This window comes from Mastigoproctus giganteus, chromosome 14, assembly GCF_048544385.1.
Source record: "Mastigoproctus giganteus isolate SK-2022 chromosome 14, ASM4854438v1, whole genome shotgun sequence".
Classification (NCBI taxonomy): domain Eukaryota; kingdom Metazoa; phylum Arthropoda; class Arachnida; order Uropygi; family Thelyphonidae; genus Mastigoproctus; species Mastigoproctus giganteus.
Genome location: NC_143588.1, coordinates 62,529,922 through 62,547,532, shown reverse-complemented (window position 1 = coordinate 62,547,532; position 17,611 = coordinate 62,529,922). Strand labels below are relative to the sequence as shown.

At 38.1% G+C, this 17,611-nt stretch overlaps 1 protein-coding gene across 4 annotated transcripts in view; it reads right to left on the bottom strand.

The window, feature by feature from the left end:
- Nucleotides 1–17,611, bottom strand: part of aralar1 (calcium-binding mitochondrial carrier protein aralar1) — a 338,725-nt gene that overhangs the window by 39,055 nt on the left and 282,059 nt on the right. For all 4 annotated transcript variants that reach the window (XM_090388800.1, XM_090388801.1, XM_090388803.1 and 1 more), the window contains 2 exons: nt 14,575–14,783; nt 611–691 (listed from right to left, as the gene is read on the bottom strand). In XM_090388800.1, the coding sequence (XP_090244926.1) occupies nt 611–691; nt 14,575–14,783 (290 nt within the window). The remainder of the gene's footprint in view (nt 1–610; nt 692–14,574; nt 14,784–17,611) is intronic.

Sequence of the window (17,611 nt, the reverse complement as noted above, 5' to 3'; positions counted from 1 at the left end):
TCACAAAAATTGGTCCTGGAGCTCCAACCATTTCCAGTCATTACATGAACTTGTAATTACACTGGAGAGAATTCTCAAATGCATGGCAAAAAAATGGTTTCCATCATATTTTTGAAGAATGGAAGAAACGGAGTAAGTGCATCTCATCAAATGGAGAGACTATCTTGTAAAGAACCATCAAAACATGAATGTTTAATAAAGGTATGTTCCCTTGTATACGTAATCCTAGAGAAGGCTAGGATTCAATTAAAACTGCAATTCGCCATATTCAATGGAGAATTGCAGTTTTAATTTTTTTTTATAAAAATAAATAAATAAATGATATTCTGTCCTTTCCCATCTACATTCACCAAATCTAAACTATTAATTATTTCCTGTTTCCAAGAAAACATTCTACGATGGAAGCATTGAGGAAAGTTGCAAGGATTGCTTCCTGAAATGTTAATTCTAGCGTACAACAGCTAAAGGCTCCATGCTATAAAACTTCATATTACAATGGATAACCCTACACCCAGTAACAGTTTCAGAAATTTTTAATTTCACTATGTATGTGTTATCAATCAAAAGAGAGGTTTTTTAATATCAAATAAGATTAAACACAAAAACTTACACAGCCTCCGGCTAATATTTCTCCCCAAATAGGTATCTCCCCCTTTTTGTTGGTCAGTTTATCACGAACAAGATCGTTCATCTGGAGAGGAAAGGGAAAAAAATAAATAAATAAAATAAAACAAGTTAGATGAAGTATAGCATTACATTTTAGGTACATCAGCAAATAATAAGCCATAATTTATTTTGAAAAAGGAAAAAAAAAAAGTCATGATTTATTAAAACAAACATTCACACACGCATGCACGCACATGAACTCCCTGACTTACGGAAATTCGACTTTACATAAGTTTTTGCTGGCTGGTGCAAACTTAAAAAAAAATCGTGGAAACATATTTTGCATCCCATAGGAATAAACGGAGGTATTGCGAAAATATCGTAATGTGAACCCAATAACACATTGGGTTTTTTTTTTTTTTGTAATTCGTTCCAAGTCCTTGGAATTTGAAATTTTCGCTATATTACTAAACTATTTATCCCTCAAAACGTTCATATTTATAATGGAAATTGCACTACCCTTTCATCGTTATAAGTTCCCGTTATAAGAATCAAGTTTGAATGCCTTTGTGATATTTTTCTAAAACACATTTCTAGAGATCACGACCATAAAACAGTAAAAAGCAATTTGCACTTTTGGTTTATTGGACTTTTCTGTTAGTGCATCTAATTATAAATGGGCAGTAAATTCGATCTTATTGCATTTGCAATAATACCGATAACTACAATTGTGTGGGTTTTTACATTATTATGATGAAATGTGTTTCCCCTTTACCGAAATCTTCAATCATATAAAAAACATAAATAAAATTTCAGAATCTTCTCTTCATTCCTATTTACTTATTACAATGATAAAGGGTAAGCAACCAACAGAAAGTGCAAATGCTGGCAGTTATTATTATCATTAGCCATATGGTGCAAGGAAGCCTGAGGCTAATGCTGCACCAAACAAAAAAAAAATTCTGAAATTACCCTGAGAGAGAGAGAGAGAAGTAGAAAGGAATCACCAAGAAAGAGAATATTGATGATATCCAGCCTCAGGACCGTGGGTGTGCCAAGCCCATACTCACCAGATGTGAGCCCCTGGGGTTAAGTGCTAGGAAACGAAATTAAACAAAACTGATTTAGAAATGAAGATGAAAATGATTAAGAAGTATGAAGCAGGACAAAGTTTGTTATCTATTTCAAGGGAATTAGGTCTTGATGTTTCAACAGTGAATACTATTTTAAGGAACAGTGTGTGTATAAAAGAACATGTTAAAGGAGAATGCATTTAAGATCAACTGTGATCACAAATGAGCGTTCAGTTGCTATATCGAAGATGGAACAGCTGATAATAATATGGATGGAAAATCAAATTCAGAAGCAAGTGACCCTGAGTCTAATGACCATTCAAGCAAAAGCAACAAGTATTTATAAAGATATTAAGGATAAGTACAGTGAACCCCAACCCAAGTTTGCAGCAAGCAATGGGTGGTTTAATAGGTTCAAGCATCGCACTAGTTTCCACAATGTTAAAGTATGTGATCAAGTCGCCAGTGCCAATTCTGCAGCTGCAGAGAAATTTTGTTATGTGTTGGAAAAAATTATTGATGAAGGTGACTATTCAGTGCAGCAAATTTTTAATATTGAAGAGACTGCTCTGTATTGGGAAAAAATGCCGGATCGAACAAACATTGCCAAAGAGGAAAATACAACGACAGGTTTCAAGGCATCAAAAGATAGGGCCACGCTCTTGCTTGGGGCTAATGCAGCAAGAGATTATAGATTAAAACCAGTGCTTGTGTACCATTCTGGAAATCCCCATGCATTTAAGGGCATCAATAAAGCCACCCTACCCGTGCATTTCTGATCGAACCAGAGAGCATTGATAACAATATTATTCTCAATAATCTTTGAGGATTGGTTTAAATGCTGCTTCATTTCCGAAGTTAAAAAATATTGTAAAGACAACAACGCCCCTTTCAAGATTTTGCATCTATTAGATAATGCTCCCGGACATCCTACACATCCAGATGATTTCAATTTAAACGTGAGAGTCATATTTCTACCACCAAACACTACTTCACTCATCCAACCTATGGATCAGGGTGTTATTTCGAATTTAAAAGCATACTATTTATGCACAACATTTACTCGGGCATTGTCTGCAGTAGACAATGAGAAAAATACAAAGGAAAAATTTTACGTTAAGAGACTTTTGGAAATCTTACAATATTTACCACGCAATCTTAAACATTAATAAGGCTTGGTGGAAATTACTAAAAGTTGTTTAAATGGTCAATGAAAGAAAATATGCCCATGGCAAGTAAAAGGCTTCGAAGGATTTGAAAAAGACGAATCATATGAAGAGGTTACAGATAAGATTGTAAAGGTTGCAGAGCTACTTTTTAGTTGGAGGTTGATACCAAATATGTGGAGGAGTTAATAGAGGAAGAAGAGAAGGAATTATCTAACGAAGAACTTATTGACTTGCAGGTAGCAATAGTGAAAGAAGAAAATGCTGATGAAGCTCAAGATAAATCAAATGAGGAGCCGAGAGTGAGAGAGATGGCAATGGCATTTCGTGAAATTGCATTGGCAATGGCGAAGTTTGAAAAGATGGATCCTGACAGCAAACGATTCTTAAAAGTTAACAAAGGGGTGAAGGATATGCTTGCTTTCTTGCTACAAAGAAATCTACGATGAAAAGAAAAAAGCCATGTCCAGTCATCCATTAATATGTTCTTTTGTAGGGTTGAGCGGCCGACCCCTTCTAAATTTCCTCAGCCTCCACAGTGGCGTACTTATCAGCTGAAGACATCGATTCTGGCAACAATGCTCGAGAGGTAAAACTTACTGACGTTATGCCTGTCTCCTTTTTTTTTTTTTTTTGTAATTTCTCCTGCGCATGAGATAAAAAATTGAAAAAATCCAATAAATGATTCTATTTACATGTTCATTGAACATTTCTTTTTTGATTCAATCAATTCAGCAAGCACAGTTGCGAGTGCTGCACAAGCATGGGGGAAATTCCGACTTACGTAGCATTCCATGGAATGCAACCCTTACATAAGTCGGGGAGTTCCTGTGTGTGTATGTGTGTGTGTATATATATATATTTTTTTATGTGCACACTGAAAACATTTCAATCAATGCAAATCCACCATAATGCCCATTTATTCCTTCTACCAGCACATGGAAACAAGCATAATAGCACGAGGAAGTGAATTGAGCCATTAAGGTTAATTATGAGAGCATCTTTTGACTTAGTGGAGATTACTTTGGATTGGAGAAGTGCCAATGTATGGACAATACATAAAAGTGGTTGTAAGAGTGAAGTTGGTAACTACAGACCAGTTAGTCTGACTTCAGTGGTAGGAAAAATCTTAGAGGCAGTGATTAAGAGTGAATACAGGAACATTTAGATAGATATGGCATTCTGAAGGACACACAACATGGCTCTGTTGAGAGTAAATCATGCTTAACTAACTTAGTACTCTATTTTGACACAGTTACTCACGAGCTCGATTTAGGGAACAATTCTGATAGTTTATTTGGATTTTAGCAAAGCATTTGACTCAGACCCTCATGAGAGGTTACTGTATAAGCTTGAAAAAGTTGGAATTACTGGTAAGATTCTAAGGTGGATTGCTGGGTGGCTGTAACATCAGGTGTGGGGACCCTCAAGGATCGGTTCTTGAACCACCATTTCTCATTTTCACAAATGAAATTGACAAAGAGATAGAAGGCATGATGTCAAATTTTGCAGACGACAAAGATTGGCAGAGTCGTTAATGATCAGTGCCGAGCAGCCTCTTTCAGGATGACTTGAACAGACTTCAAAGATGGTCAGAGAAATGGCAGCTATATTTTAATGCTGCTAAATGCAAGGTCTTATTACACTTGGAGAGAACCCACAAATAAACTACACTTGGTAGAGTTGAATTAAAAACAGTGGAGGAGGAAAGGGATCTGGGAGTCATGATACGGGTATACATGAAGTTTCCTGAACAGTGTAAATAGGCAGCCAGGGAAGCTCATAGTATCCAATCAATTTATTGAACACTATCCTGTAGAGATATGAAGGTCATAATCGCACTGTATAAGGCAATTGTAAGACCAAATTTGGAATACTATTTTCAAGTATGGTGACCTCATCTGAAAAAAGACACTGAGCTCTTGAGCGATCCAAAGATTGTTGACTAGAATGGTGAGGTCGGCAGAAGGATAACAAGTAAGAGGAAAGACTCAGATTATGTGGGCTACAGAGCTTGGCAACCAGGCACCTCAGAGATGACCTGATCAAGGTTTATAAGGCTCTTAGAGAGATTAGTAAAATGAATGAAGGTGGGATTTTCACTGTTCTAAACAATTCCAGAACTAGGGGTCATAAATTCCAATTACAGGGCTTGAGGTTTACATTAGATAATTAAATAAATACAACCAGGCACTCACAAGCACTAGCTCTTCAAAGAGACTACAGCACTTGTGTTCCCGGACGTATTTCTCTAATTATTTATTTATTATAAAAGTGGCACTCATTATTTGGTGTCTTTAGGCACATATCCCCTTGGGCATGGATGCCATGCATTTGCACTGCTGAAATTGAGTGCATCCATATGTTTTCTTATTTATTTTATTTTAAGATGGCTTGGTACACAGGAGTAGAATTGCACTTTGCCAAGTTCAACCTTAACCACAACACTGCAAATTTCCTGCACTTATTACATGGTTTAGTGTTTTCTTTTTTCATAGGTCTCAGTGATATTACCATGTCAGTTCTTGCAGCAGTAAGCAACTGTTGTTGTTCTGAGAGAGCTTCACCAACAACGTATGATTACCCATCCCAAACGTACTCTCTATGTTCAATGATCACTTTTGGAATTATAATTTTATTTATTTATTTATATTTAATTGTGCTTTTTATTTCTACATAGTCTGGTGTTACCCATTACAAATACCAGCTCTGTGTGAGTAATGTTGTTTTAGCCATACATCGACAACTTAGCCATATTGTGGCATTGTGTATTATGCCTGTTTTGCATGTGGTGTGGGATGGAAAACAGAGAATAACTCACGGGGGGGGGGGACCCTATCCCTGCTACCTGAGATCAGCTAACTACAGCCCCGATTGAACAAGCTTTTAGAAATTCCTCTAGTCTATGATGGGAAAACACTATACTGTCACAGAGGACGTGTTAGTAATCTCACATCTAACAACCTCACAAACAGAGAAATTTAATCATACACGTAAAATTCTTGTAGATGTTGACCAAATGGGACAACCAGTTATATAAGTATCCAAAGTCTGGATACCTATATATAAAGTAAATAAAATGATTGAAAGAATTTTCAGAAGTGACAAACTCCAAATGCCAGTGAGATGACTTTCTCCTTTCTTAGCTTAATCAAATGGTCAATTTAAAGAAAGACTAAAATAAAGTCCAATTAATGAGAGAGATGGGGGGGGGGAATACTTGATGTTTCTGCCAAATTTAAGCAGGGAAAATGAAATATACTGTCTTACTGGCATTCGTAGCTTTTTGCTTCTAAAATTTCTTCCAGTCACTTCATGTACTTTATATATAAGCAAACTTTATTTCAGTTCCTTAAAATTAACACTACTGTTGTCATATTTATGTGGCTCAGCGGAGACCTCTCCAGACTCTAAGGATGTTCTCATAATTATGTCTAAGGGTTTGGTTACTTCCCTTGCTGCCTCCTTCATTATATTATAACTGGATAGATTCATTTTGCCACAGGTGCCTTTTTTATATTAAACTTCAACAATTTCTCCTCCACTTTGCTCTTAGTTATCACAAAATCACTAAGCTCTCTGTTAGAGTTTGATAAACTTTTGGCATTCCCCTCCTTATGTGTGAATGTAGATGCAAAATACTCACTCAGTTTATCAGCTACTTGAGCAGGATCATCTATAGTCGAACCATCTATGTTAAGTGGAACAATCTGATTCATCCCATTCCTTCTAGAGTAAAGAACTCTTTGCTGCTTTTCTTCGCATCCTTTGCCAAAAATTTCTCGTAATCTACCTTTGCCTGCCTAACCTTCTTTTTGACTTGATTTTCAGACTAGCTTATATCTGTCATAGGCTTCTGTGTCACCTGATAATTTATATGCATCCCATGCATTTTTCTTCTCTGCCACAAGCCTTATTAACTCATCCGACATCCATTTAGGCCTGAACCTTCAACAGTATTTCTTAGTTGGCATGAAAAGCCGAGTAGCCTCAGATTTAAGTCCCTAAAGGCTTCCCATTTAGAATTCACCATTGGTAACATCATAAGTTGATCGCACTCTACAGAATTTAAAAACAGTCTGAGACCTCTGTAGTCATCTTTATGAAAACAAAAACCCTTCCCTTTACCCTTGATGGTATTTACATCTTTAAGTAAATCCCACATCAGTATACTGTGATCACTATCATCTAGTGGTTCCTTTATCTGCAAACTCCTAATGCATGCATCAGCACTGCTGATAATTAGATCAAGGGTATTATTACTCCTCTGGTTGCCCCGGAACATGTTGCTGTAGAAAACAATCCTCCAATAAGTCCACAAAAGTGTTGCTAGCGTGCGAGTGACCAAACCACAAGTTCAAGTCAATATCTGGAAAGTTAAAATCTCCCATTACAAGACATTCTGATTTAGTGGCACATTTTATTTCTCTGCACAACTGTTCACTGTACTCATCAGCGTCATTAGGCCTATAACATACTCCTCTCATGTTCCCTTTGCCAATGTTTATGTCGCACTAAACACTCAACATTGCACTGTCCACCTGTGTCAAGTGGATGCACTTCCTTAGATTTTGTGTGTTTCTTAATTAACAGTATAACCCCTCCTCCCTTCCTACTATTGCTTACAATACCGGTATTTCAGTATTTTTAATTTATGAAACCAGGATACTGGTATTCCAAAAACAAACGTTTTTCTCAATAAATTTTGATGACAGTTAGGTGCAATAAAGTAAGGAAAAAACAAGTACTGCAATTACTTGAATTCAAGTTTTAAATAAACGTTTATTGCAATAATAAATATTCTGAAAAAAATTCATTAAAAATACAGTTATTCTAAAAACAAAAAACTACATTTGCAAAGTTACTGCAAAGTTTAGTTATGTTTAAGCATCCAACACTACCTGTCTGAATAAAGTGAGCTCTTAAGAAACAAGCAATCAATAGTGTTAAAATGGATTCAATTTTGGTACATATTTGATTAGCAGCAGAAAATGCCCTTTCGGATTCTATTCTGGTACTATTGTACTTAGATAATCGTAGACGATCTCAGTCCCCATTTTCTAGGTTTGAACTTTTTTAGCAAAAATAGTTAAAAGTATTTCTTTAATTTCCGACTCAAGTTCATCTTTTAAAATGTGTTTGGAGTTGGGCAATTTCTTATTTCGCAAAGAATTTATGGAACACTGACGTTCTGTTCCATGTTGGTCTTGCATGGTTGAATCATGTTCATCATTTTCTGAAGGAGAAAGACGTTTTATTAAGCGAAGTGTAATTTTCACTATAGTATCTTTACTGAGTCTGGGAGAGGGCAAAGAGTGGGGATAAAGAAGAGAGCAAAGAGTGCAGTTAAGGAATTCTTCACATATATAAATGCAAAGAAGAGAAGGACAAATCAGATCGGACGCATATGTAATTGCGTGGGTTGGTTGGTTATTTTGTTTTTAGGAGCATTAGCAACTAAGGCCATATTGCTCCGGGAATATGCGGTGGTCATTCCCTGACCTTTCCGCTTCCTCCGTATTTGGTGGTCATGGGCTCGAACCCCGGTCTAATCAAGAAGCGTGTGCTACACACTGTTGCTCCTTCCCACCTGGCTACGGAGGCGCCATAATTGCATGGGATAGTATTAGATACCCTAACTGACGTTGCAGATGAACTCGACAGTTACTTTGCATCGATATTTACAGAAGAAAAACCCTTCATGTCAATGAGAAATTATGGGAGTGACGTTGAAAAAAATGTAATTAATGATGTTGAAATTTCACATGTTGATTTAATGAGAAAACCTTTGTGCCAACAGGCGAGTAAGGCTCCTGTGGTTGATGGCACATACCCTATAATCTTAAAGGAGGCGGCAAGTGAGTGCACTGAACCATTAAGGCTAGTTATGAGAGCATCACTGTACCCAGGAGAGATTCCATTGGACTGGCGTAAATTGGAACATAAAGGAGGTTCTAGGAGTGTAACAGGAAATTACCGACCGGCCAGTCTAACTTCAGTAGTAGGGAAAATCATGGAGGCAATGATCAAGGGTGGAATTCGGGATCATTTAGATGGAAATGGAATTTTGTAGGATACACAGCATGGTTTTGTAAATGGAAAATAATGTTTAACAAATCTGGTTAGCCATTTTGACAGGTCATTTGTGAGCTGGATTTAGAAAATAATTTTGACATTATTTATTTGGATTTCAGCAAAGCATTTGACTCAATCCCACATGAGTGGTTACTTTATAAGTTGGAGCAGGTTGGAATCATAGGGATAGCATGATGGCTTGAGGGCACCAAGCAGGGGGTTGTGATAAATCGTTTTTTCTCAGATTGGGTTAATATAAGAAGCGGGGTTCCCCAAGGATCAGAATTGGGACCACTGTTGTTTTTGATTATCTTAAATGACATCTACGAAGGGATATAGGGTGTGATGTCTAAACTTGCAGATGATTTAAAGATCAGTAGAGTAGTTAATGATCGCCGCCAAGCAGAGCTTCTTCAGAGTGACCTAGATAGACTTTCGGGATGGTCAGAAAAGTGGCAGCTATATGCTTTAATTCAGCAAAATGCAAGGTCTTACACCTGGGGAATAACAACCCTAAAATAACATATACACTTGGAGTTGAACTAAACTCAGTAGTGGAGGAACGGGACTTGGGAATTACGATACGGTCAGACATGAAATTGTCCGAGAATTGTGGACAGGTTGCAATGTTGCATTGTGTCCTATCGATAATTTATCGAACATTTGCTAGTAAAGATAAGGACGTCATAATTACATAAAAGTGATTTTATAACCTTTATGTGGTTAAGTTATAAACAATTTTTTTTTAAATTAGTACCGAAAAACCGGTATTTTTGTATCAAACCGGTATTTGAATTCCGGAAAAAAAATGATTGGGATTCTGGGATCTCGGTATTGTAAGCCCTACTTCCTACCCTGTCTGCCCTTTCTGTACACATTGTACTCCCCAAATTCCAATTCTGCACTGCTTATATCTGTGCGACACCATGGTTTCTGATATCTGAACAATATCTGCCTTTGATGTCTTGATCAGCACTTCAAATTCATAAATTTTATTTACTACAATTCTAGCATTAGTATACATGCACTTGTTTTTACTCTTAATTACCCTAACACAGCCCATGTATTTACTTGTTCCATAATGACTCCCAGCAGCTCTTGAAACCCTCAGAAACTTGCTCTCTGGGCTGCTGCTCATTACAATAGAAGCAGTGCAAGAGTCACTTTCGCTTCTGCCTGTGGCTGCCATTAATTTTTTAGTCTGTGAATCCTCCCAAACTAGCAGTTTTCCGACCCACCTAATGCTGCCTCGATAGCATCAGCAAATATTCTTCCACCCTTTCTATTTAAGTGTATCCCATCCCTGTAGAAGCAGTCTCCCCTGTTCGCAAGCACAGACCACGATGAAAAAAATTCTACCCCGCGAGCCTTGCACAATCTCTCCAGGGCCGAACTGATTGACAATGCTATGCTCTCATCATATACTCCTTCCTATTGTGTCTGGGCAGAATTGCAGAGACTTTCAAATTTAACCCTAACTTTCGACTTTTTTTTTCAGCATTGACCTGTACTTGTTAAATAAATCTGCAGATCTCCTACTCTTAAGGTCATCAGTGCCAACGTGTACACAATATTAACTTTTGTGCCCTTAAAAGTTGATATCTGCTCTACAACGTCATCAACTTTTATCCCCTGGCAGACATACCCTGGTCCTTCCACCTATCCTTTTTGCATAATATATTCCCCGTCTTCCTGACAATAGAGTCACCGACAATAACTAGTTCCTGTGGGACCAGCGCATTGCGCCTCAGAGATTGCCACTGTATTGCCTGATGCACAGGAGTGAGCTCTGGCGTTGAGAGCTTGATGGGCCCCTCATACAGATCGATCATCACTAATCCGGCATCGTTGGGACCTGTGGGGGTGCCAGATTGGTGAGTTTGCTGGATCAGCGGTGGTTATTTTAGCACATACATTAGTTTAAGAAAAAATTGCACAGGAGCCAAAAAATATTTAGGAAATAATTTGATTAGTAATTCTAAAATAAATATTGTAATGTTGGGGTTCTCGTTTTTCGCTTAAAATATAAAAAAAAAAGTATTTTTTTAATGTTGCACATATGTGGCCAACGTGGCCACATTATGCTGGTTACTTTATTTCTTGAGAAGCCGTGTCGGCCACATACGTATGATGCTATTACGGCATAAATGTGAAGGTCGTTTGTGATTAGTTTATTGCATGCGCGGCGAGCGCTGCAATAAAACTAATTACGATAAAATAAACTCTCAAGGATCGCAATAAATCTGTCAGTATTGTTAGCAATTTTGTGAAAACAAGTTCATTAGCGCGCTGTATTATCCATCATATTGTGTTGTGTTTTTCCGCAAGTTTGTATAAGTGTGTTGTAAAAAAAAAAAAAAAAAAAAAAATCTAAAAAAGAATGGCTAAAAGAAAATTACTAAGATAAGAGGAACTGAGAGAAATTGCTGAAATTTACAATTAAACAGAGTTAAACTTCTCGCAGACACACCACTATCGAGTTTTTTTCAGAAGTTCAACTTTATCTGTTATGGACAGTGTGCGATGTTTGCGCTTTACACCACGAGAGGCACTTCCTTTATGCATTGGAACCATGGCTGGGGCTAAATGTAAGTAGGTTATAATAATAAATGCAGAAAAACAAGTGGGAATAGCTTGCCAGTGCTTACGAGTTCGCGCCAACAGCTGATGCTGCAACCAAAACAGTGGCAGGTCAGTGCGCCGACCCGGGAAATTTGAAATTATGTTTGTGGAAATTATGTCCGAATTAACAGTGGAACCGGATTAGTGATGATCGACCTATATTAATTTCTTCGAGGGCATTTACCCTACATCTCAAATTCTCATAGACGCCCATCAGAATGCTGAGTTAGTGCCTAATTTCTTCACAGTCTCTGCACCTAGCACACACAAAGCCATCCTCCTTGGCTAGATCATGTCCTGTTCTAGACAGGTCTGCAAACATTTAATATTTCGTGCATTGTTTTAGACTGTGATGCATGGGAGAATCGTCCCCTACGGTTCTCCCATGAGCCGTAGCCCTCTGGCTATTATGCGAACGCTGCTTTGCTGCTCTAGTCTGGATCATGATTCCGTTAAAGTATAATTTAATTAACAATGAAATTTAATGATTAATAAATTTTATGATAATACTATACTAATCTAACAGATTTCCAATACAGTGCTATGTATTTCGCTATCTAGTTTTACGTTAAACCTTGCAGTATTCCGTATCGTTTATCATGTTAATTTCCTAGATTGTGAGGTTTGTTACATTGGTGAGTCTGAACACAGACTTTGCAACCATATTTCCAAACACGTGGGGAGTATTTGCCTAACTGATTTCACCTGCTCAACCACTGCATTACTGGTGTAAGTGACATTTCAATTGTAATCCACGATCCAATGCTGAAACTTTAGATTGAGCTCATGATTCTCACCGTCACTCATGATTGCAGGTGCTCTATATAGCTGTGGCAAGTTCCCTCATTAATCGTAATGCTGGAACCAGCATACATCCTATTATGGAGGCCGTTATTTTGCAAAATGAGGAGAGGTGGCACGTTAACAATTTGGAATTTCAGCAGAATCCGACTGTTAAATGTCTTCTTTCTATTCTGTTTCTTTCCCTTTCCCTTCTTCATTGCCCTTTACTTTTTCTTTTTTGCCATCCACAATCCACAACTGGTTGATGTCAGCACATGCGTAAGGCTTTGCCTCTGTATAATATGACTTGATGTCATGTATCTAGTTCAAGTTGATAAAAAGGCACACCGCCACGAAAGCTACTTGAATTTATTTTTACCGCTTTTATTTTCTCAGTGTATTTATTTATTGCTTTTATTCTCTCTTTGTACAAATAGTTTACCATTTTGTTTATTGATTTCAGTATATTCATTTTTCAGTTTTTGTACAATATTTTAATTAGTTAAATAAATTCTGTTGTATTTTAACTGTTTCATCAGTTGACAAAATATTTATTTAAACAAAGTTATGTTAGATGCAAATTCTTTTTTTGTCAACAGTTTTATTACTATAAAATAAATTCATTCTGGAACATTCCATTTTAGGATTGTGGGCTTTTGTACAAGGACAATAAAACAATATGATACTCTTTTAAAATAGAATGATAAAAGAGTAATTATATAAAAGAAAAATAAACTGATAATTACACAACAAAAGAGTACATAGAGGCTAAAAATTTTACGAGGGCTGTTCAATAAAGACTGATCATCATTTTATTAATTTTTTTCCACAACATACCTTTATTAATCATCCATATTTCTATGGTCCTTTTCGAAGTAGTCCCCATTTGATGAAATGCCCTTACTCCAACGTTATTGCCAATCTTCAAAAATATGGTGGAATCTATTTTTTAGCAAGCATTTGAAAATTGCCTCCAACGCCTTTACAACTTCTGATGACTGGAAATGTTTTCCTTGCAGGTCCTTTAAATTTAGAAATAAAAAAAAAGTCGCAAGGTCAGAGCCGTAGGGCAGATGAGGAACACATATCACATTAATGCTAGCTAAGTATGAGCAGTGTGAGATCTTGCACTGTCTTGATGCAGTATCCACCCACCTATATGAAGTGGTAATTTGTGATGAATGCGATCCCACAAGGTGTGCTGCAGTACAGTTCTGTAGTAAGGGTCTGTATAACTTATATAACACGGCACAACATGCTGGTAAACAAACTGTTCCTTTCCTGCAGAAGCCAAAACTTGTGCTTTTTTCAGTGTTGGCAATGACAGACTTAAAAACACAGCGCTGTTGCTTACTAGCTGGGTAGAAATGATGAAGCCTTGTCTCATCCGCCATTGTGCAGAACCTCACCATCTTCGGTAACCATCTGCTGCAGCTCCTGGCAAACTTCCATGCAAACTTGGTGTTGCTCAGGTGTGAGCAGTCTTAGCATGCACAAACATGTTATATGCAAATGGTCATGGTGAATACCATTTATTTATTTTGAATGCATTTCTAGCCAGATCCTTGGATTTGACTTGCTTATAGCACCCAGCCTTGAGACTGATCCACTCAAGATACTGAGTAGGAAATCCACGACTACTGACAGCTGGTCTCGCACCCCGCAAATTCCACTCAGTACAGTCTAGTGCTCTTGCTAACTAGGCTACCAGAGAATACCATGCATGCTTCCTACTGATATTTTCAACATCTCTACCAGTTTTCTTACTGTTATAAGATGATCTTCTCTTATGATTACAAAAGCAGTGTTTATGGTTTCCACAGCGATTGGAACTCCAGGACTGAATCATGTTCATCTTTAAACATTCTAAACTACCTTTGAATTGTGCTATATGGAAGCATAGATTCATCATAAGCCTCTTTTAGCATTTTATATGTTTCAGCTGATATTTTTTCGAGAGAGAAACAAAATTTGAGAGCAATATACTGTTCCTTGTGTGTGTCACATCCATTGTTACATAAGACAAAACTGAACAGGCATAAAGTTGATTGACCACCAAGGTCACACAGTGTGCATGAGTCAACTGTGCAGTTGCTATGTGAGGCAGCTTGGTTTTGGCTTAAAAATTTGGCAGCTCAACTAGAAAGAGCAAGAGCGTGGTTGTTCATGAAAAATTATGATCAATCTTTATTGAACAGCCATCATAGTTCCAATTAAAAAAAATAACACGAGGGTTAACTATTACTTACCGTTAATTTAATAGCCTTCTCAGGGCATACCCCAACAAGTTGTGGCATCAGTCCTCGATATAATCCAAAAATTCCTTCATGACGTATTACCTTTTTTGCACAGTCAAAACTATTTCTATACATCAATTCACCAATATAAGATCCTGTCCTCTGATTCTGCATTCTTGTTTTAACTAAATCAATAGGATATACCACAGTAGCACCGGCAGCTAAAAGAAAATTCAGTTATGGAGACAGCATAAAAGGATGATATTTCCATTTCTCCACCCTTGCCTTTTCACTGGCATCAATTAGTAAATAATAAGGAATATATAATTAAAGTGATTCTTAAATGCACATTATACTCATATGAATCCATTCCATAATCTGAATCCATTCATTTAATTTCCTATGTATGACAGAGTATTTGAAAAGTTTCTGGCTTACTAGATATTTCATTACCTGAATATAACACATGCAAGATAACATTAAATTGCATGATTTATATGCACATAACCCAATTTTTAGATAAATAACTTCTTTCTACCCCTTCTCAGGTCATACAAAGAAGGGGGAAGAAGATGAAACGACCTCTGTATGTCAAATCATACAGAGGCCATGTTTCACCACATCTGTGAAACATGACTTCTGTATGATTTAACACTAAATATAACTTAAAAATGATTATGATTTCACGAAAGCTGAGATCTGTGTGGTATGAAATATTATTTTTGTAGGGTTGCATGGGAAGCAAATCCACAAGAATATATTCAAATCTATACAGGGTGTTTCAGTTAAACGTTTCAGAACTTCTAAGAGGGGTAGGGTACATCCTGACAACTCGAAATCATATAGCAATGTGGGGTCGGAAATGCTTTCCTGAAGCGGTGTTGTACACAGAAGCACCATAAAGAAAAGAGACCGTAAGTGAGAAATCGTTTTAATAATACATGAAAAGAAGCAAAAGGTACATGGATTAAAGTAAGTGTTCGAAGTTTCTTCCACGGGCTACAATGCACGCCTCACATCTCCGACGCATGGACATCCGAACATTCTGGAATACTCCAGGCGAATTTCGAATTTCTTGAACAAGAACGCCAAGTTAGTAGGATGGATGATTACACGAACGCAGAGTTAGCCGATATGCATTTGGCGTACGGGGCTGCAAATTGTAGTGGGCAAGCCGCACAGCGTTTGTACGCGGAACGATATCCGACGTGGCGTATTTCCAGTCATAATTTCTTTGCAAGACTGCACCAGAGGTAAGCTGAGAGAGGTTCATTTGAAAGAGCTGACAGGGACAGGGTAAGAACAGCACGGACTCCAGCCGTCGAACAGAATGTGCTGCAGCATGTACAGGGGAATCCAAGAACGAGTACACGAAGTCTAGCAAACGCAGTCGGGGTTTCCCATTGCAGCGTCTGGAGGATTCTCCGAGAACAAGACGTGCATCCGTTTCACGTGCAGCGTGTCCAGACACAGCAACCGGAGGATTATGCACCTCGTATTGCTTTCGCACAGTGGTACCTTGGAAAATGTGCTACAAATCCCCTTTTTCCTGCTGAAGTGTTGTTTTCCGATGAGGCATCCTTCACAAGGGAAGGAATTTTCAACACGCATAACGACCATATCTGGGCGGTCGAGAACCCGCATGCAATACGACGTCGTGCAGCACAGATTCGATTTTCGGTCAATGTATGGGCCGGTATTATGGGAGATCACCTCATCGGACCTTACCTGTTACCGTGTCGTCTAACCGGACCTATCTACTTGATCTTTCTGCAGCAAGTATTGCCACAACTTTTGAGAAATGAACAGATTTCTGCATCGACGCAACAGACAATGTGGTTCCAACACGATGGAGCCCCTGCCCATTATAGCGGAGATGTTCGTAACTACCTGGATGTCACATTTGGTCAACAGTGGATCGGACATGGTGGTCCCGTGCGTTGGCCTGCTCGGTCACCCGACCTACCATGTCTTGATTTTTATTTCTGGGGTCATATGAAATCGCTAGTTTATGACACCCTGTTGACAATGCTGAGGAGCTGGTTGCAAGAATCGCAGTAGCTGCCGAAGAAATTCGAAATTCGCCTGGAGTATTCCAGAATGTTCGGATGTCCATGCGTCGGAGATGTGAGGCGTGCATTGTAGCCCGTGGAAGAAACTTCGAACACTTACTTTAATCCATGTACCTTTTGCTTCTTTTCATGTATTATTAAAACGATTTCTCACTTACGGTCTCTTTTCTTTATGGTGCTTTTGTGTACAACACCGCTTCAGGAAAGCATTTCCGACCCCACATTGCTATATGATTTCGAGTTGTCAGGATGTACCCTACCCCTCTTAGAAGTTCTGAAACGTTTAACTGAAACACCCTGTATAATACAGGTTATATATTTTTGTTTTTTTTAGGAGCATTAGCAACTAAGGCCGTATTGCTCCGGGATATGTGGTGGTCATTCTCTGATCTTTCCACATCCTCCGTATTTGGTGGTGACGGGCTCGAACCCCTGTCTAATCAAGAAGCGTGTGCTACACACTGCTGCTCCTTCCCACCTGGCTACGGAGGCACCTATATAATATAGGTGTAAAAACACCACAGACAACTCTTAAAGGAAAAAACTACGATAGTTTTTTTCGAAAAAACAACTGTTGCCGAGTGAAGTGCTATTAGTTTTAGAAAAAAAAGTAAATACAACGTGCTACCCTTTTTAAACTTAGCCATTCAGTTTGATTAAACTGTATAAAGTTCCCGAAATGTATTTATAAAATAAATTAGACTCACTCTAGGTCTCATTTTTCACCGTCACCTTTGAAGTAGTCCCCTTGAGAGTGTAAACACCAATCCCAGCGCTTCTCCCATGATTTGAATGTGTCCTGAAAGTCTTTCGTCATAGTGCTCAGCACTGCCTGTGATTCAGTTTGGATATCCGCTACGCTGTCAAATATTCGACCCTTCAGCTTGATTTTCATTCTTGGGAAGAGGAAGAAGTCACGGGGGCTAAGTCTGGCGAATAAAGGGGGTGGGGAACAAATGTCATCTTGTTGGGTGCCA